Source organism: Hemitrygon akajei, chromosome 2 (assembly GCF_048418815.1).
Source record: "Hemitrygon akajei chromosome 2, sHemAka1.3, whole genome shotgun sequence".
Taxonomy (NCBI): domain Eukaryota; kingdom Metazoa; phylum Chordata; class Chondrichthyes; order Myliobatiformes; family Dasyatidae; genus Hemitrygon; species Hemitrygon akajei.
Window position 1 is genome coordinate 40,538,734 of NC_133125.1, and position 20,707 is coordinate 40,559,440.

A 20,707-nucleotide genomic window follows, 5' to 3' on the forward strand; every position below is an offset into this window, starting at 1 on the left:
TATGTTCTTAAAAGACAGCACTGGAATTAAACTTCAAACTACAGAATGCCGAGCCATAATTGTGTTGTGCTAACCTCATATGAAGAGGAATTTAACAGCCACTATTTAGGATAACTTAAATTGCAAATACACTATAGCTTGTGTTGATTGGCCAATGGAAAACTGTTGACATCTCAGCCATGAACTCTGTAGGAAGTGCTGCAATCCTATCAATCACAACAGGATCTTACCTTTTAATGTAAATAGTTTAACTTGCTGCATTTCAACCTTACTGTCGCATTTAATTATAAAACAGATTAGTCCAAGTATGTTAATACTCAATAAATGAAACATTTTATAAACCATTGGTTATAGTGATTAAAAGGACCTCAATGGTGACACCAGGTTCTTGAGCAAGCTAGCATAACATTTAATAATGAATCATTAGTGGAAGACAAATCTTGTGAGCAGAAGCAATTTTATATCATTCCAATTAAAAACAGCTAAACAGAGACAGATGTTTGTCTAGTTTAATTACTAACCAGTCAACTTTTGCTGTCAGTTTCTCAGCTGGCAAAAGTATAAGGAATCTATCCTCAAGCAAAATATACACGAGTTTAGTTTACCTAGTTTATTTTAAAAACCATAAAATGTTCCTTACAAAACAAGATTGCATTCTGCACATGTACTGAATGGATCTGGCACATTTAAACTACCAGTACTATTGTCCATAAACAGTGTACATCTTATGTTACCATAGATACAGGAAATACAATAAACCACTGAAACATTTAGAACAAAACAAAACCCAGAATCCACTCCACTTTTGGAAAATTCAAACTGTCTAAGCTGTAAGGTTCACTAATTAAAACATTACAAATGATCAAAAGCTGAATATAATCATTGCTTCCAGTGTGATCTAAGTAAGCAGAGGAATGTTGGCTCTTCAAACAAAAGCAGTGACAAAAAAAGCAGCGATCCTTCAATCTTCTCCGCTTTGTTTTACAAGAACTGCCCAGAGTACTGCCTCACACTGTGAAAGAAAAGACAGAATTAAGATTTTTGAAGCCATTTATGAAGTCCCTCAGCTTACTTTGACCCACACTAACTTAAATGCAAAAGATAAGCCATCAGCCCTTGGTTTAAAGTTTACATCTCCTTACAATCTACTGGTGTAAGGAACTTCATGATAACAGGTCCATACTACACTCAAATTATACCTAGTCTTGGCCAGAAAACACTATCTGACATTAAAAATAAACTGTGCTCTCACAACATGCATTTAAAACAATTCACTAGTGCTGGGTCGAAATTTTGATATACTGAACTTCTAAAGGAAATATTTGCCTTCAGAGGTCAATAGCAATATTGCACACCCAATTGTTCACAAATTCAATTCCCCAAAACTGACCCTTTCCACCACCAAAACAAAAACGTTCCCGCTACCAAACTGACCTTTTCTCGTGTGGAGCTGCGGTATCTGAACGCACGGGTCAGCTTAAGGGCGCAAAGCGGCTGCTGTAGCTGCACTGGGGAGAAACCAGGTAAAAAAAAATAAACTAATTTGACCAAACATTTTTGTTTTCAATGAATGTTCGGATGCGAGTGCAGATCAATTCGACCCAGCACTAAAATTTCAGTTAACCAAAGCTTGTGTATATGAAAGGACAGCACAGCAAGATGAACAGAAAATGGTAGTTTGCTGTTGCAGAACTTTTGAGAATTAAAACTTATTGGAACAAAAGTTCTTGAGAGGTATGATCTGCGCTATATGGCAGACTGTGATTTGTTGTCAATCCAACTGTCCAAAACAACAAAATCACTAGTCTTCCACACAGAACCAGACCAAATTCCAAGTTGATTTATCTTCTATGCTTACATAGCACAGGCAATGAAATCTTAGTGAACATTAACTAGTGATAGCAAATACAATGGGATTCACAAAAAGGCACTTTTACCGTTAAAACAGCAGATACCATTTGTGGAGTTTGTTGCATTAAAGCAGGTCAAATTTAACATTAAAAGCAGAACAAGGAAGGTTCAGAAATTTGAAAAATGCACAAGTCAGAATGCAGCATGTTAAGGGCAGAGCACATCATTACTGTTAAACAAACCATTCAATGTTATTAGTTACCTGTTTTGCAGCAGATATTGTGCATTCTGGATCTGGTCCTGTGTGCCTGTAATGGTGATTATGCGATCCTCAGAGCCTTCAAGTGGCTCATCAATCTTGATGGATGCTCCTGATTCATGACGAATCTGTTTAATTCTCTGACCTCCTTTGCCAATTATAGAACCAGCCAACTATTAAAAGTACAAATGAAGTTTTTATTATGCACTTTCAGGTCACAACTGTATATAGCAACAAATTCAATTTTGAGATGTTATCACAATGTTGAGAAAAATCTCACAAAACACCAAGTACTATCAAAATCCAGTACCAATATACAAACAATTTTGATCACTCATTGCAGTGGAACCGGAGTCCATTGCTTTGAGTCGTTAAGACTCACTACCACTGGATTTATTCATCCTCTGCAAGTACATAATACATTTTGAACAATGAACACCCCAGACTACCAATGATACTGAGCTCACACCTAAAATGAAGAACATGCAGGGGCTACACAAACTATTTTTCTCTCTTCCAACCTCTCAGTTAATATTAACCAAACACTATCAATTGGGTTGGGGTAGGAGTGCACAGGAGTAATCTGTGGAATATGACCATCGCTACAATGTATCATATATATTTGAACTTTATCAAAGCTAATTTTGCCTCTTAGCCAAAACAGATTTCAAACCATGAACACTTTTTCAAATAATGGAACAGTAGAAAGATATAACAATCTTACATCTTTGGGAATTGTGACTTGTGTAGTGATGATTGGCCCTCCCAAATCTCCATATCCGCCACGGCCACCTGAAGAAAGACAAAGGTCACCTAAATATTGAACGCTTCCTCAAAAAAAATAAATCTAAAATTGAAATCAAACTTACCATATCCGGAACCACCCTGTGCAAGCCCGAGTTTTTTTTTGGGGGGGGGGGGGGTGGGGTGGGGGGAAGAAAATAGAAAATTAAGGAATGTTAAGATCTCAGATTTTACAAACAAGGCACTCAAGCTGCATGACAGAATTTTGATTAACCAACTGATTACTCTATCAAGAAACTCATTTAATAATTATGTACTTGTTAATTGGCAGTTCAGACAGCTCTTACAAAATTTTTAAGTACATACACTACAACCCAATTGGTATTCCCATTTCCCTTGTTAAATCTGGTTCAAAACTAGAGAACTGTTTAGTCATTCACATCTTCTGCCCAACTACACTGTCAAATCTTAGATAATTATAAAAATTGAGATTGTTACAACTTACCATGCCATCATATCGGTCAGCCATTCTGTTCCTGCCATAGAGAGCAAGGTCACTACAATGAAATAGGAGCTATTTGTAAACACAGTAACTGCCCCAGATCCAGACTACTTTGGCAAGCCAGGATGGATGGTACAGTCTGGTGCTCAAGAAATCTTGCAGACAGATGTATTTAATTTACTTCAAGCCAAGTAATTCTTAGCAAATTTTACTCAATTGAGCTTTTGGACAAAATTTACACCTTGACTGAACTAGACAACTACATGATGCACAACAGTGCTCAAAGATAGTTTGTACAGACCCTCCAATAGTTTGGTGGAGAACAGAATTAACTGCAAGCAGATATCTCAGCCCCAAGCTATACATTTCAACTAGCAAGAACCCAGTAATTTTAACTGATGCCAAGTATACATCCTGAAAGCAATATTCATTCAATGCAACTCCGCTATTCTTCATGCATATGCTTTGTACTGAATTATTAATTAAGTATGAACATCACAGAATTTAAATCAATTACCTTTCACACTAGGGTCCATACCTTGACAACTCAATTCCTCACTTACCCTCTGGGTGGAGGTGGAGGTGGGAGGACACGGCCCCCACCTCTGCCACCTCTTCCTGTGCGTGGCATAGGTGGAGGTCCCCTACGGGTTGGTGGACTCATGTCATCATAAGCATCTCTTCTGGGTGGGGGCATGGGCCTACCACCCCTGTTTGGCATTCCCATGGGACCCCTACGCTCATATCCAGGCGAAGGAGGATGGGGTCCACCCCTGCCACGCATTTGAAAAGGCATTGGACGCCTTCCTCTGTCATCAAACATCATTGTAAAGCCACCATAATCATAGGTTTCATCATAGAAATTTGGATCATATGGCTGAGCACGTCCTTTGACAGGAGACTTAAAATTAAAAAGAAATTATTGTGAATCACATGTAAAGCTTTAAATATATTTCATTAATCTGTCATGTTGCTAATAAAATTCCAAGTAACATTTTAAATGTACAAAATAAGTCAAATCTGTTACACTAAAAACCCACTTTCCCTTGCTGCAACCAAAAGGAACAGATGGTTAACCAAATCATTAAATTTAAACTTTGCCCTGAAGCAAATGCAAAATGGAATAGCACCCACCTCTGCCAATAAGCCCAGTATAATCTTGATGCATTCAACCACTCTATCAGGCTTTCCACCAAGGAGAACTACTCTATCAGTTGAATGAGGACAACATTCTTGAAACAATTTAATTGTTGTCTGTGTGCTCTGAAATGAAGGAAATATTCAGTATGAAGACTTGTTTAAAAAAACAGACAGGATACCAATGACTGTTAATTTAAATACTTACAATAGCAATTATTGAAACTGGGAAACAAAAACATCCTAGCTGTTCTTCACAAACCATGGATTATCAGTCATGGCCCTTCACCCTGAAAATCTACTTTCAGAGTAATAAAAACTAGAGTTAAATGCAACTTACTTCTCTGAGTTCCTTTATCTTTACTCCTTTGACACCAATAATGCTTCCAGCTTGGCTTTGATGAACCAACATCCTCAGTTCACAGTCAAAGTCTTTTCCTTTATAGTGCTGGTACTGTAAGGTCAAAAGTTTGACAACAGAGCATAAAATTCTTGATCTATTATAACATCAATTATATTAAAATTAGAACACATGGCTCATCTAGCTTAAGGAGCAAAACAAAGCCATGTCCATTTAAACGGGCCGATGCATTTATTAATGAACACAACTCACCTCTTCCAAAGTTGGGATGATCTTCGATAATATGTCACCAATTGTCTCAATATCTGCATTTATACTCAATATGCTGCCAATTATTTTTTGAAACCATTAACGATTTAAGGAGGAAGGAAAATAAACAAGTGAGTAAGCCATTCAAAGCACATGGAAACAACAATTTCAATAATTACTTTAAAATTTATTTTATACAATATTTAGTAAACCCCATTATAAATATTTACTAATAAACATGCAATAATTAACTAATTAACATTTCAAATTAAATCTTTGTAAAAAAAATGGGTAATTGGAAGGGCTCAGATTAAGTGGGCAAGAAAAACGACGAATAGCTGAGAGCAGAAAGTGGAAAATTCATTTTCCCCACCACCAGTAATTTGAGAAACCCCTGAAAATATTAGCAATTTTGGCACACCTTCTCATAGGCAAAAGCAGAAGAGGTATGTGAGTATCATGGAGAACAGTATTAAAAAAGGTATTTGACAGAAATTTGGAGAAAAGTTAAGAAACTAGTTGTGGAAACAGCACTACTATGCCCCTGTAAGAAATTAATACAAAACAAAAGACAAAACAATGAGACAGAACAAATGAAAGTTGGGAGTGGGTGACAGAAGTTAGCTTGGAAAACTATGAGAGGTAATGGGTGTGGGGTGGGGTGGAAGGGAGGGAGCAAGGTGGGCCACAAGGACAGTGCAAGATAGGCAGATTTAACAAATGATTAACAATGCAGCAAAAATGCAACACTTGAAGCTGTGCTCCTTCCATTAAAATGAATTAGTGGATTGCTCTGGGTGGGCAACTCACGTAATAAAGACCAGCCACAAAAGACTTAATGGGGAAAATAGACAGAAAAATAACTTGAACAGTACACTTTTCTATAAGGGGCTACTAATTAATAACAACAAATTCAGGTTATAAAAGATACAATTCCTTGTTCTAATCAGGCAGTGAGTCATAAACTGTTGGGACATACCGCTCGGGGCCACTGCTGTCTGGGACTGATACACTGGCATTGTACTGCATTGGTCACAAAGGCGTTCGTGGTTGTTGGCATTGGGCAAGGGCATTCAATGACGTTCAGGTATTGGTGCCCATTTGGCATTTGAGCACATTATGGGCATAGCCAACCAGGGTATTCAGATGGGTGTTCAAGGGACAGATGGGTCAACGTCATGATGGGCAACGCAGGGAACAAGTCGATCCAGTACAAGGGCAACGGAGATAAATGGCCAAAAAAACAAGGAGAGGGAAGAGGGGGGAAAAGGAGTAAATTTTAATTGAATAATATTATAAAATCTATTCTCATCACTCTATATATAATTAAATATATATATATATCCTTTGAACAGATTTCTGAAGACTCTACACAACAACGGAAGCACTTCATAACTGCACTTTTATAAGTTAACAATATTCCTCATAAATGAGAAATAACTATATTGAGTAATCAATTCAACAAGACTTTAACATTAAACCTAGCAGCTAATGGGCATCTAATTGCTCTAGTTACTCAAATTCTGTTTAGCTTCATTTTTACAAAACATTGCCTCCCATTATCTATGGAAACAGTTAACACTGTTCTATACCCAATTTCATATCAAGCATTCTTCTTTACATAAAGCAGTCTTTGTCCTTCACGTACATCTGAATAGCTGTTGAAGCAAGAACAGATGGACATCTTTAAAAAAAATTAAGTTCTGACTCTGGGATACTCCGGGTTACACCAACCACCTGCAATGTTTCTCCATTTAATATTTTAGTGCATAAAATTAGGAAATGCTACAATTAAGGAATACTACACAGTTATGGACACCTTACAAAATACTCATCTATGATAAAATTTAAAACTGCACCCTAGTTTAAAAATGTTCACATATCCTCAATCAGCCCAGACATTGTTAAGAAAACTGTATGGTTCACACACAATATTACAAATGGCTTTCATAAACCTCCCAGAACATTAACAACTCATTTTAAAATATCTCCAAAATTTCTTTGGCTATCTAGCAGCACATTTATGACTTATAACTTGTAGACTTCCACATAATGTATCTAAAAGTATTAGCCTATACTATAGATATATACTCACGTCTGTGCGCAATGACTTGATATTTTTGCCACCTTTCCCAATCACAGCTCCAGCATTCTTTTAAAAACAAAAATAATAGTATCAGCAAATATGGGCACCAATGCACTGCTCTAGTACGATCATTAAGCCTACTATAAACAGAAAGATTAAATGTACTAGTGACAGGATAAAGCTCATCTTACCTTGCTCTGCAAGAGAAGTCGAAGTTCCACACATTGGTCATTATTCCGAGACCTCTTAAAAGCTTGCTCTCCATCATGGTCCTCAGCAGGACGCTTGCCTGAAAGTTGTGTGTGTTTTTTTAAAAATATCAAGCTTTACTGAAAGTTTCTGGCACACTTAACTTCTTTAGTTTCTGAATTAACTTTCCTAGTTAACAGTTGGCAATTCAGTTAATCACCAGTCTTATCAGTACAACTGCAAACTTCAGTAACTAAGCCTTGCTACTTACCTTTCATACAAATAAATTAAGCCAAGTTATCTCTAAACAATAAATTATTACAAGTTTCAATTTACAACCAAATTGCAGAACTATATAGTACAAAGTGGTGACTTCAGTTATTCACTTTGAACTCTACGTAACAAAGCATCTATGCAATAAAAGTTAGGGCACAAAAGACAGGATCAACATCTGTGCAGAGCAGAAAAATCAACAAGTTTGAACTGCTCTATAGAAGCTATTAAATCAATTTTATTCAGATTCTGAAAATTGTACCCTCTTGAAATTTACATTACTTAACACCCATCAATAATATATAATTCTCAGAAAAAAATATCAGGATATACAACTTCTTACACAAGAACAGAGACCAAGCCTTCTGATATGAACCATACACTTATTCGAAAATCTGCTGTATCCTAATGAGTTTAAAAAAACTATCTCCCTGGTAGGGTTGGCAGGCATAGTGGAAAATGTTGAGGTAAAAAGCAACAACACAGCCAAGGGATTTTAAAACAATGACTAGTAAACACGTGGATTTCTTGAACCACTAACCAATTCAAATATAAATGGGCAAGCAGATATACAGGAATTTTGATAAACTGAAAACTGGGTTGTTGGCACTGGTGTACAAGGACAAGCACAAAGGATTTAATGGCTGAGGTACAAATCTCAGGTGGAAGGAACTCAGTTATCACATGCGTGTGGGTAACAGCAGTGTTTTTATATTCCAGGTCATATATGTTAGACAAAAACTATAATCAAAGAAAAATATGCTTGGATAGGGGATGGAAAATGACTAAGGATGAATAATGCAGATCACTCAGATGTTACTTGCAAATTGGCCCTGAATGAAGCAGAAACTTCATTGGAGAATACAAGGGCAATTATAGGATGCACGTGAGACATTCAAGCACCCCAAAGACAGGATGAAGTTGTTATTAATGGGATGGGGAAGCCAACTGTCCAAAATCAGAATGAGATGCAAGGAAAGTTTTGTGATCACAGGGAAAACTTGTTACCAATACGGCAGCTTCTACTTCATCCATTATAAGCTACCCAATTTCCTCTTACACTGGAGCATGGCGATGCCATTCCTAGCCTCGGCTTTCAGTTAGGTTTTCATTTTAAGAATGGTCTGTAAAACACTGATTAGACTGTACATTTCATCAATCCATTAAAACATACAACATTAAGCACACAATATATAGGACTGATAGAAAACACAAGCAATATTCAAATGCTAGTTTTTAAATCAGCCCTTAGATCAATAGCTATATAATAAAAAAATGGAAGAAAAGCAAAACATACAAGAACCAGGGCTAAGACTACTACCGTTGGTCTCTGGGCTGTTATACTTGATATCTTGCTGATCAGTCTCCATTTTAAATGGCAAGAAATGTGATGAATATGCAAGAATGCAGCTAGCCTGTAAGACAAGATGTTTTCCTTCAAGTTATTTTGTAAAACCACAATCCTCATATCAACACTCCTTCACCATTAAGCTTTAAAATCACACCACTATTTAAAATAAAACTCCATGAACGGTCCAAGCCCAGTTGTGAAAGGAGGTTTGGGCATGGGACTAGCAATCCCGCTCCATAAAAACCCACAGGCACAAAGAAACGTCAACAGAAGCTCTAAAGACCTTATGTCTGGGAGAGGAAGGATCATCAAAAAACGTGCTACATCCGGGGACAATTTGTAAGACTAGTCCATGATAGACAACTCCAGCGAGCAGCTGTCAGTGGCCTATCTATGCCCCAGTGCGATTGATGGTCTTTAGTCAGCAATTTGAAAACTACCTTTTCCCAAAGTAGCAAACCCATGGAATTCTATGCCCTGGGAAGCAATAGAGACATTTAAGATTTTTACAGAACTGGGGAATATGGGAAGATTTGTAACACCGAATCCACAGCCAAATCAGTCATCACCTTATTGAAAAGAGCAACAGGCTCAACAGACCACATCGCCGATTTCTGCTCATTTGTTTTTTTTAATACGTCAAATTGCTCACAATTTTAGATTCAATTCAACGAATGCTACAACTACCATGTGGAAAATCATTCTGAACACGTGCTTTTGGAAATGATGGCTAAATTCTTGAATTGAATGTATTAATGTTAAGACAAATCAGCTAACCCAAATACCTTATCTAGTATGTGCTGTTCAACACACTATGTGTGAAACAGATTAAACACTCAAGTAGCTGAACTTCTATTATCCGTCTGATGCACAAAATAGCTGAGCAGCTTTACCATGTTCCAACAGGATCCCACCAAGCACATCTCCCCCCCACTTTCTGCAGGGATCACTCCCTACGTGACTCCCTTGTCTATTCGTCCCCCCCATTGCCTCCCACTGATCTCCCTCCCAGCACTTATCCTTGTAAGCAGAACAAGTGCTACACCTGCCCTTACACTTCCTCCCTCAGTACCATTCAGGGTCCCAGACAGTCCTTCCAGGTGAGGCAACACTTCACCTGAGAGTCAACTGGTGTGATAAACTGCATCTGGTGCTCCTGGTGTGGCCTTCTATATATTGGCGAGACCTGACACAGACTGGGAGACCGTTCGCTGAACACCTACGCTCTATCTGCCAGAGAAAGCAGGATCTCCCAGTGGCCACACATTTTAATTCCACATCCCATTCTGATATGTCTATCCATGGCCTCCTCTACTGTCAAGATGAAGCCACACTCAGGTTGGAGCAGCAACACTTATATTCCATCTGGGTAGCCTCCAACCTGATGGCATGAACATTGATTTCTCTAACTTCCATTATTGCCCCCCTCCCATTCTTTATTATTCCCCTCCCCCCTTCTCTCTCTGCCCCTCTCACAATTACTCCTTACCTGCTCTCCATCTCCCTTTCTTTCTCCCTAGGCCTCCTGTCCAATGATCCTCTATCTTCCCCAGCCATGTATCCCTTTTGCCAATCAACTTTCCAGCTGTTAGCTTCATCCCGCCCGTCCTGTCATTTCCGATCTCCCCTCCCCCCTTTCAAATCTCTATCTTTTCTTTCAGTCAGTCCTGACGAAGGGTCTTGGCCCAAAACGTTGACTGTAGTTTTCTATAGATGCTGCCTGGCTCTGCTGCATTCCACCAGCATTTTGTGTATGTTGGTTGAATTTCCAGCATCTGCAGATTTCCTCGTGTTTGAGCTTTACCAAGTTCATATGTTTTTACTGTGAATATTATCCAAAAAGGGAGGGCTGACAAATTAAAATATGCTCAGAATTACATGTCACTGTTACAAGGGACACTACAAAAATAAATTCACTACCAAATACTGGATACTTAACAATCCACAAAGCCATTTAGATTGTGGGATGATAATGCAAAGACACTGCTCTACACAAAAAATCTACTTGAGCTGGAAACCTCTCAAACTAATGAAAAAATACGTCACTATAAATTGGAGCACTGCAATCCCATTAATAGGCAATGAAACCAGTGCATGATGCAAGTATATCCTTACAATGTAAAGGTCGTTAGGGTTCTTTCGTTGACCTAAGTATCAACCGACCTGATAGGACATATTGCTACTACATTAAGATTCATCTTTTAGAACAAGGCCGTGGACTAAAGCTTAGCATACAGCGTCAATAAGAACATTACGAGGACAGTCACTGACGTCATATACCTAAATTATTCTCTACAGCAACTTAAAACGCGGTAACATCCATACAGCCTTTAATCCTGCCCTTGAGATGTCACGCATTTGTTCTAATGTCTTTTATAAAATATCACTGCACGGAATCCACTACTGATATGAAACTTATGCTAATTTACATAGGCCATCCGTATGCTACTATTGCAATACCAAGGGTGAAAATGGAGAGGATTAAAAACAGACTACAGGACACTGGATGTTGAAATTTCTGAAAATCTGAAGAAGCACGTGGGCAAAACAAACGTGATGGAGAGGAGGGTGACGGGTTAAATCAGGCCACTCGTGCGACACTCCGAAGGGCAAGCGGCGTTATCTCAGAACCTGAAATACACTAGGGCCGTCGTTAGAGGCAAGCAACGAACGATCCCTCCGAGGGCGGGTTTTTACCATAATGGACACGGGAGGAACAACTCTACGTCCCGCTGAAGATCGCCGTGCGCTACGATGAAAACACACGCGCCATCTCCGGCCACACCAGCCTCAACGTGTGTAACGTACCGTCTTAAAATGGCGGCGACTATGAGACAGCGAAATGTGCCGAGCGAGGGATCACTTCCGGCCCGCAAAGACACCGCCACCTCGCCGTCAACCCGGAGTCGAGCCCTCTCTCCCTCACCCGGCCCCCTACAACCGCCGGACACCCCGAAGCGGAGAGGCTGCACAACTCTCCAACCACCCGAACAACCGCCGCTTCTCAAAATGGCGGCGAGGCACTCACACCAGGAGGCTGGCAATCGATTGCCTTTGCCTTGCCCCGGGAGGGCCGATAAACACGCCTGTCGCCATTTACCCCGTGACTTGACAAAGAGGAAGAGTCTAGCAACGATGACGACGGCAAGAGTTTTTTTTAAACCGAGGCTGTAGTCAGCAGCCGCTCCAGGCCCGCAGTCCAGGAGACTCTATTGTTCCAAAAGGCATAGAGGGGGGACTGGATAATTTATAATTGGTCTTTTTTCAATCCACATCTCCACCTTTTATGAGGTAGTAGGTATTAGCACAAGCGCTCGCTAGAACTAAAATGTCTGCCACACCGCCCCCAACTTCTGCATTACCGCGCGTGCCATTCAACAGAACTTGGCAATAAAATCGCTCTAAATTACAGCACGGCTCGCTTCGTTGAGAGCTTTAAAACGGATCTGTGAGGAAAAATTATAGCGAACGATTTGTGTTAGCACGCGGATCGGCGCCCTTACTTACCAAAGCTAAATGCTGCGAGACGCACCAGAGCTCAGCTTTAAACACAGGCGAAGCAAAATGGATCGCTTCGGTGTGGTGGCGAGCGTTTTACCCAGAAGCCCCGGCAGCCGCGCACTGATTGGTCCGGATACAAAGCTTTTTCTTAAACCGATGACGTAACTCAGGACATGGCTCGCTGCTATTCGTTTAGGCGCACGCCAATCAAAGCCGTCATCTAGCCCGCACTCTCGTCTCTCTCCCTTTATGAAGTTATTATATAAAATACATGATGTGTGTGCTTTCTTCTGTAATTCTTTACACTGTTTACTTCTAAAAAATGTTTATAGCCACGGTCGTATTGGTAATTGCCTGATGTAAATTCTGGTTCGCATATTTTTGGAAAAGAGCGTACGGTGAAAGCGCCTACGGATGGTAAAGAAAGTGAAGCATCGCGATATTTGGCGGTGCCGCGCGTTTGGCGCGCAATTCGGGGCGTTGCGGTGTGATGGCGGGCGGCTGCTGCAGCCGAAGTAGCAAGCGGAGGACGTGTTGTGGGCATTGGTTGGTAGCAACCTTTGTATCTGCTTATTGCTGGTCCTTGTCGCGCTAATGCTTTTATCTAACGGCCCTTAATAAGTAGATATGTTCCCATAGACTTACATCACTGCTTTGGTTTAAATACAATGGCAACGAATTTCAAACTCAGGCTGTTTAGGTTTGGTATATTTTGTGCCCCGTATCTTCAGCTGTTCCTGATTTTCCCTTTGAAACAATATAAAAATAACTTATAGAGAGCAAATGGCAACGTGGCGGAGTCAGCGGAGAGAGAAATTAATACATAAGGTGTCAGCTCTTTGACCTTCCACCAGAACCATCGACCTGAAACTTTCCTACTCCAGAGATAATGTGACAGACCCGATGATTTACAGCATATTTTATCTTTATTGATATTGGAATGTTGAGTTTATAATTGTACACTAGATGAAACAATTAATTATCTTCAAAGAACGAGGGAAATGTATTGAAATGTCACTTGTCTAGCTAGAAAACAAACGGCAATCTTAGTTATGGGGAAAGTTTTGAGGATTTTGCAATGCATATAATGGTTTGCATTGAATGCATCAGGGTAATCTAGGGCTAATCTTTGCATCAATTAAATCCAGTGTATAGAAAATTAATAAAATAAATAAAAAATATTGAGGGTATGGTAGATCAGTACAGAAATGACATCTTCATGCCATGTGGATGTGTTGGTAAGTCCAACAAAAATTAGTTGTATTAGTATTACGTTGGAGTAAAGGCATGAGGGAGGAGTTCGCTGAAGTTGATTGGAAGGGGATACTAGTAGGGATGATGGCAAAACAGCAATGGCTGGAGTTTCTGGAAGCAATTTGGAAGGCATGAAATAGATACATCCCAAAACAAGCAGTCCTGCTGAAGGCTCTTGGTCTGAAACATGCTCTTTTTCATAGATGCTACCTGTGTTGCTTGAAGTATTCTAAAGGCAGGATGTGGCTAACAAGGGAAGTCAAAGACAACATAAAAGCAAAAGAGGATATATGATTGAGCAAAAATTAATGGGATATTAGGGGATTAGGATGTTTTTAAGAAACTAACGGAAGGCAACTAAAAAAGCCAAAAGGAAGGAGAAGATGAAAGAAAGGTAAACTAGCCAATAATGTCAAAAACGATACCAAATCTTATATTAAGAGTAAAAGAAAAGTGAGATATCAGGTGGCTGGAAAATAATGCTGGAGAGGTAACAACGGGGAAAAGGAAATGGAGGACGAACTGAATAAGTACTTTGCATCATTCTTCACGGTGGAAGACACTATACCGGAAGTTCAAGAGTGTCGGGCAGAAGTAAGTGCAGTAGCCCTTGCTATGGAGAAGGTGCTTGAGAAGCTGAAAGGTCTGGGGTAGATAAGTCACCTGGATCAGATGAACTACATCACAGGGCACTGAACAGAGTAGCTGAAGAGATTGTGGAGGCATTAATAATGATCTTTCAAGAATCACTAGATTCTGGTACGGTTCTTGAGGACTGGAAAATTACAAATATCACTCCACTCTTGAGGGAGGCTGAAGAAAAGGAATTACAGGCCAGTTAGCCTGACCTCACTGGTTGGAAAGATGTTGGAATCAATTGTTAAGTATGAGGTCTTAGGGTATTTGGAGGCTCATGATAAAATGGACCAAAGCCAGCATTGTTTCTTTAAGGGATCTAGGATTCCTTGTGTGCACTTTCCTAAAGGTTAATTTGCAACTTGAGTTGATGGTGAGGAAGGAAATGTTAGCATTCATTTCAAGAGGACTAGAATGTAAAAGCAAGGCTGTAATACTGAGGCTTTCTAATGCATTGGCAAGCTCTTTCTTGGAGTATCCTGAGCAGTTTTGGGCCCTTGATCTAAGAAAGGATGTGGTGACTGACACTGGAGAGGGTTTATAGGAGGTTCACAAGAATGATTCCTGGAATGAAAGGGTTATCACATGACGAGTGTTTGATGTTTCTACGTCTTCTCACTGGAATTTGGAAGGAGGGTATCTCATTGAAACCTATCGAAGAGGAGGAATTTCTTTAGACAGATGGCAGTGAATCTAAAATTCATTGCCACAGTTGGCTTGGGGGCCAGGTTATTAGGTGTATTTAAGGTGGAAGTTGATAAGTTCTTGATTAGTCAAGGTGTGAAAGGTTATGGGGAGAAGGCAGGAGAATGGGGTTGAGAGAGAAAATGGATCAGCCATGAAATAGCAGAGCAGAGATGATGGGCCGTATGTTGTTTGGTTGTATTAAATGTAATGTTAAATTGATAGCTTTTCTGCGGTGAATGTCAAAACGGTTCTGCAAATAAAGTGTGATCTTATTGCCACTTAAGTGATGTTTATTTTTGTCCTGGCAATCACTAATCTACAAAGAAAATACATACACAGGTGATGGCTGTGATCTGCTTTTCATGAGGATAACTTGATTCTTCCCATAAATTCAGTTATCAAATGTGTTTGGAGTGAAGAGGGAGAGGATGTCATATAATGGCAATAAATTAGCAAGAATATGAGAATAGGTTAAATATTCTAGTAGGCATCAGGATGTTCTCATGTGCGAGTGGAAAATGTTAATAATAATTGGTGCACTAACAATTACACCACGTGTGGCAAAAGTCACCAAAAGTTTTGGGAGAAATTGTAAACAAAATACTACTGAATCAAACAAAGGAAACTTTGAAGGATGATGATGGAAATAATAAATTTACCAAAATATCATAAACTTAGAAAAAGTACAAAAATTGTGATGTTAATAAGAAGGAATTTAAATCTGTGCTGTATTTGTATAACCAAAGTGAGGCCATCAATATGGTGCTGGTGAGTAAGTAGTTATTATAAACTATACTTTCTTTAGATGGGTGGGAGAAGAATTGGGAATATGTCTGTGGGCTGTAGGGAAGTCAATACAGGAATGGGATTGCTCTACAATATGGAGTGGACTAAAATGGCTACCTTCTATATAATAAGAATGCAATAAAAATTTGTATTAGTGTTTATTTTTAACTTCAGTGCTCCAAAACAATTTATAAAATACTTTTGAAATACAATCTCTATTTCATTTTGAATATGTTTCCACTTTGAACTGTCAAATGTTATTTTGTGTAATGTGGCTCGAATGAGCAACACAATGAACATCAATTTTATAAACCACACTGTACTAGTGACTTATTAAGCTATTAAAGTGCAGTTACTAGTAGTAATATCAATAAAGTTTCTTGTGATTCTTTAGGTCTCCTGGATTTTAAGAACATGAAGTTCAAGATAGGAAATTGAAATGACTTCTGCAAGAGTAGAAACATGGCTGGAAGCAACGTGGCATGTCAAAGTTCCTTCACATTGGCTTCAAGCATGTTTAGATTGGATCCAACAAGAGAACCAAGGTACTACTTTAACACAAGCCCTTATCAATAAACAAGTATTTGAGCAATGGCTTCTTACTGACCTTAGGGATCTGGACTACCAAATTTTGCCAGATGGAATCTCGGAAATGCACAAAAGTGAGCTCAGAGGATTTTACTGTTTGCAAGTTGATTCGTTGGTTGATGTCAGTCAACCTGCATACAGCCAGCTGCAAAAAGTTAGGGGTAAGGACATCACTAATGAACAAGTAACTTCAAAGGAAATAGCTCAGAGATCTTGGGAAGCCAAACCAACTCGAATGTTAATGCTACAATTAACTGATGGAGTCCAGGGGCTCCAAGCCATGGAATACCAACCTATAACTGCTCTTCATTGCAACCTATCACCGGGCACAAAAATCTTGTTGCTGGGTAATATTGCTTGCCGATTAGGAGTCCTGCTGCTGAAACCTGAAAATGTGAGGGTCCTTGGGGGTGAAGTGGAGACCCTTGTGGAAGAAAACTCCCAAGCGAGAATACTTGCAAGGTTAATTGGAGAATCAGATGATGCTGCTGTAACAAAAATGAATAGTAATGATCAACCTATTATTGAAAGGACTAATGGTATGCCACTGCTGCTGGAAACTTCAGACGATGAGCTATTAGCTGGCTTTGATGATGATGATGATCTGTTTTTGGACCCAAATTTGGATTCTGAAAGTGGATATGGTAGTAAGACAGGCAATTCGAGCAGTATCTCACATAGTATACAGCATCTAACCGGTGCTCTGGATGATCAAGGGCAACACAGGGAGTGCCAGTCATCACAAATATCCAGAGGATTTCAAAGTGAAGATTTACAAGACAACAATGATGAAGATTTTGATGAGTTTCCCTTGGATGAACTGGATGATGATTTGTTTAATGCGGAAATGGAGCCGACTGGAGAAATAAATAAATCCCCTAAATCTCACACATTGTTAGCAGAGGAATTGCAGAGAAGTAATAAAAGATCCATTGAACTTGTGGGAGAAAATAGCAAATCTAGCCTATGTCGAGAGCCAAGTGTAAAAGATGTTGATATTGGTTCTGACCAGAGGTTACAAAGCCATCTTAAACATTTTACAAGCAGTAGATATACTGAAAATGCAGAGGAATGTTCCATGCTAAGTAATTTAAGTACTAAAAATTCACACAGTTTACTAAGAAAATCAGACATTAACTCTGTAGATAGAAATATAAATATTGCCACTATGGAACAAGAATATAAACAGCATGTGGTATGTGACCTCTCTGACAAGAGACTATTTCATGTTACTAATTCTAAAAATGTGTATGTTACATCTGAATTAATAGGCAACTCAAAAGGAACAAGATATCACAGTGGTTCAGTAGAATTGAAATCTCCACCATTTACATATCTAAAAATTCTGTTGGATAAGAAGCCTGATGTAATAACTGTGGTACAAATTAAAGGCTTCATTGTTACATTAATTGACAAACTTACAAGTAATAGTGGCCTTTGGAGCATCAGAGCTAAAATATCAGATGGTACCGCCTACATGGATGTAGAGCTTAAGGATGACATTTTAAGAAATCTAATTGGTTTCTCAGTAGATGAAATGAGAGTCTCAATAAAATGCCCCAGCAAACAGAAAGAAGTGACTGCAGGGTTGCAGAAATGCCAACAAGAGTTAGTGGACCTTTGTTGTCTGATGACCATTGAATTTAATCCAGCTCTTACTACTGCTAGAGTTGTGACTCTCCATGAAGTAAGCGTAGATGATCTGCAGGCATTGAAACACCGTGTACACGAAGAAAGGATTGTGTTAGATAGTTAACTAAATGGCAATATTGCCATATGTTCTCTCATGACATGTTTAATCAAATGAAAATTAAATGTTTTTGTTATTTGTGAAACTTGCTATAAGGAATAAACTTTTCTAAAAATGCTTCAAATTTCTTCAGTTTTAAACTTCTAACAATGAATTATCTACGTGTTGTAGATATTTTGCCAAACATAAGAAGATTAAAGTAATAGAAATTTTCAAATTATACAAAGAGAATTCTGTTTGTTAAGAGTAATAAAGCACGGAAACAGGCTTTTTGGCCTGACTGATCCGTAGTGACCACAGCTCCTCCCTCGTAGTCCCAGTGGCCTGCATTCTGCCTATAACCCTACAAGCCCCTCCCCTCCATATATCTATGCAAATGCCTCTTAAATGTTGTAATTGTACCTGCTCGACTGCTTCCTCTGGCATCTCATTTTGGTACTGTCTGTCCTCTGTGTAAAGATATCACCTCTCAGGTTTCTTAAATCTTTCCCTTCTTACCTTGTATCTGTGCCATTTAGTTTTGAATTTCCCCAATTCTGGTGGAAAGATTATGACCACCTTATCAATATTCCTCATGATTACATAAACTTCTTTGAGATCAACTCTTGTTCTGCATTCCAGGAACTAAAGATCTAGTGTGGCCAACCTCTCCCTACAACTCAGACCCTCTTGTCCAGGGCAACATCCTCGTAAATCCCTTCTGCACCCTCTCCAGCTTGACAGTGTCTTTAATTGGGTGACCAAAACTACACAATCTCCAAGTGTGTCCTTACCAAAGGCTTTATAGCTGCAACAAAAGGTCTCAGTCTAAAACTTGATGCCTTGACTGATGAAGGCCAGCATACTAAATGCCTTCTGAATACTTCTGTGGCCACTTGCAGTGAACTATACACTTGTACTGCCAGGTACCTCTGTTCCATTACATTTGTCACTGCCCTGCCATTTAATCAGGTGCTACTTTATTAGGTATACCTACTTTGTCATTCAAATATCTAATCAATTGTGGCATCAACTCAGTGCATGTAAACATGCAGACATGGTCAAGAGGTTCAGTTGTTCAGTCCAAATATTAGAATAGTGAAGAAATGTGATCCAAGTGACTGACCGTGGGAAGATTGTTGGTGCTAGACGTGGTGGCTTGAGTATCTCAGAATCTGCTGATCTGGAATTTCCACGCACAGTAGTCTCGAGAATTTACAGAAAAGGGTGTGAAAAGCTATGCAGGAGGGGCAGGAGATTGTTTTAGACATAGTAGAGTGGGAGGGATTAAAGGGGAGGAGGGTGGTGTTACTAATCAGGGAAACTTACATGGCAGTGCTCAGACTGAAGAGCTCATCTGAGGTTATGTGAAAGTGATAACCATGTTAATGGGATTACAATATAGACCACCTTATAATCAGCAAGATTCAGTGGAGAGATTGCAGACTGTTGCAAGACATATTAGGTCGTGATAGTAGGTGATTTTAACTTTCCACACTTCATTGGGACTCCCGTGCTACAAAAGGCCAGAATGTGATAGAAGCAACACGTACAACACACTGGAGGAACTCAGCAGGTCGGGCAGCATCTGTGGAAACGAACAGTCAATGTTTCAGGCCGAGACCCTTCATCAGAACTGAAGAGGGAGGGGGCAGGGGCCCTATAAAGAAGGTGGGGGGAGGGTGGGAAGGAGAAGGCTGGTAGGTGCCTGGTGAAAAACTAGTAGGGGGAAAGATCAAGGGGTGGGGGAGGGGATAGGCAGGGAAGGTGAAGAAGGAATGTAAGGGGAAAGCAGTATGGGTAGTAGAAGGAGGCGGAACCATGAGGAAGGTGATAAGCAACTGGAGGAGGAGGCAGAGTGAAACTGGGATGGGGGAAGGGAGGGAATTACTGGAAGTTGGAGAATTCAATGTTCATGCCAAGGGGCTGGAGACTACCCAGATGGTATATGAGGTGTTGCTCCTCCAGTCTGAGTTTGGCCTCATTATGGCAGTAGAGGAGGCCGTGTATGGACATATCCGAATGGGAATGTAAAGTTGAAATGGGTGGCAACCGGGAGATCCTGTCTGTTGTGGCGGATAGCGTGGAGGTGATTAACGAGGCGGTCCCCCAATCTGCGTTGGATCTCACTGATGTAGAGGAGGCTGCACCGGGAGCACCAGATGCAATAGATGACCCCAACAGACTCACAAATGAAGTGTTGCCTCACCTGGAAGGACTGTTTGGGGCCCTGAATGGTGGTAAGAGAGGAGGAGTAGGGACAGGTGTAGCACTTACGCTTGCAGGGATAAGTGCCAAGTGGGAGATCTGTGGGGAGGGACGTGTGGACCAGGAAGTTGCAGAGGGAACGATCCCTGTGGAAAGCGGAGAGGGATAGAGAGGGAAAGATGTGCTTAGTGGTGGGGCCCTCTTGAAGGTGGCGGAAGTTGCGGAGGATAGTGTGCTGGATCCGGAAGCTGGTGGGGTGATAGATGAGGTGAGAACGTGATAGAGTTTGTCAAATGTGTTCAGGTAAGTTTCTCTA

The 20,707-nt window shown here is 39.9% G+C and overlaps 2 protein-coding genes across 8 annotated transcripts; one reads left to right on the top strand and one right to left on the bottom strand.

Annotated features, from left to right (window-relative positions):
* Positions 1-440: 440 nt before the first annotated feature.
* On the bottom strand, positions 441-12,647 carry hnrnpk (heterogeneous nuclear ribonucleoprotein K). 5 transcript variants are annotated; one of them, XM_073070902.1, is made up of 15 exons: positions 12,510-12,647; positions 8,973-9,066; positions 7,381-7,478; positions 7,199-7,255; positions 6,083-6,126; positions 5,107-5,179; positions 4,834-4,947; positions 4,491-4,619; positions 3,920-4,257; positions 3,360-3,411; positions 2,980-2,995; positions 2,835-2,902; positions 2,114-2,283; positions 1,435-1,508; positions 441-1,012 (listed from the first exon to the last, which is right to left on the bottom strand). In XM_073070902.1, the coding sequence occupies exons 2-14, from the start codon at positions 9,019-9,021 to the stop codon at positions 1,478-1,480; spliced, it is 1,239 nt and encodes a 412-aa protein (XP_072927003.1). In that variant the 5' UTR covers positions 9,022-9,066; positions 12,510-12,647; the 3' UTR covers positions 441-1,012; positions 1,435-1,477. The 5 variants fall into 5 exon arrangements, with proteins under 5 accessions (XP_072927003.1, XP_072926993.1, XP_072926974.1 ...); XM_073070892.1 differs by having other exon boundaries at positions 4,834-4,956; XM_073070873.1 differs by having other exon boundaries at positions 8,949-9,066.
* A 58-nt stretch (positions 12,648-12,705) lies between these two features.
* Positions 12,706-18,321, top strand: rmi1 (RMI1, RecQ mediated genome instability 1, homolog (S. cerevisiae)). Of its 3 annotated transcripts, none has more exons than XM_073070848.1 (2): positions 12,706-12,779; positions 16,261-18,321. In XM_073070848.1, exon 2 carries the CDS (start codon positions 16,306-16,308, stop codon positions 18,208-18,210), a length of 1,905 nt encoding a protein of 634 aa, XP_072926949.1. In that variant the 5' UTR covers positions 12,706-12,779; positions 16,261-16,305; the 3' UTR covers positions 18,211-18,321. The 3 variants fall into 3 exon arrangements, with proteins under 3 accessions (XP_072926949.1, XP_072926931.1, XP_072926940.1); XM_073070830.1 differs by having other exon boundaries at positions 12,768-13,049; XM_073070839.1 differs by lacking the exon at positions 12,706-12,779 and adding an exon at positions 14,219-14,351.
* Positions 18,322-20,707: the final 2,386 nt, after the last annotated feature.

What these genes read in the sequence shown, in the direction of transcription:
- hnrnpk (XM_073070863.1), bottom strand. Translation starts at nt 9,021, where the DNA reads ATGGAGACTGATCAGCAAGATATCAAGTATAACAGCCCAGAGACCAAC. An exon ending in TACTGGGCTTATTGGCAGAG is followed by an intron (nt 4,258 to 4,490) that starts GTGGGTGCTATT and finishes TTTAATTTTAAG; the next exon opens with TCTCCTGTCAAAGGACGTGC. An exon ending in CCTCCACCTCCACCCAGAGG is followed by an intron (nt 3,412 to 3,919) that starts GTAAGTGAGGAA and finishes ATTTCATTGTAG; the next exon opens with TGACCTTGCTCTCTATGGCA.
- rmi1 (XM_073070848.1), top strand. Translation starts at nt 16,306, where the DNA reads ATGACTTCTGCAAGAGTAGAAACATGGCTGGAAGCAACGTGGCATGTC.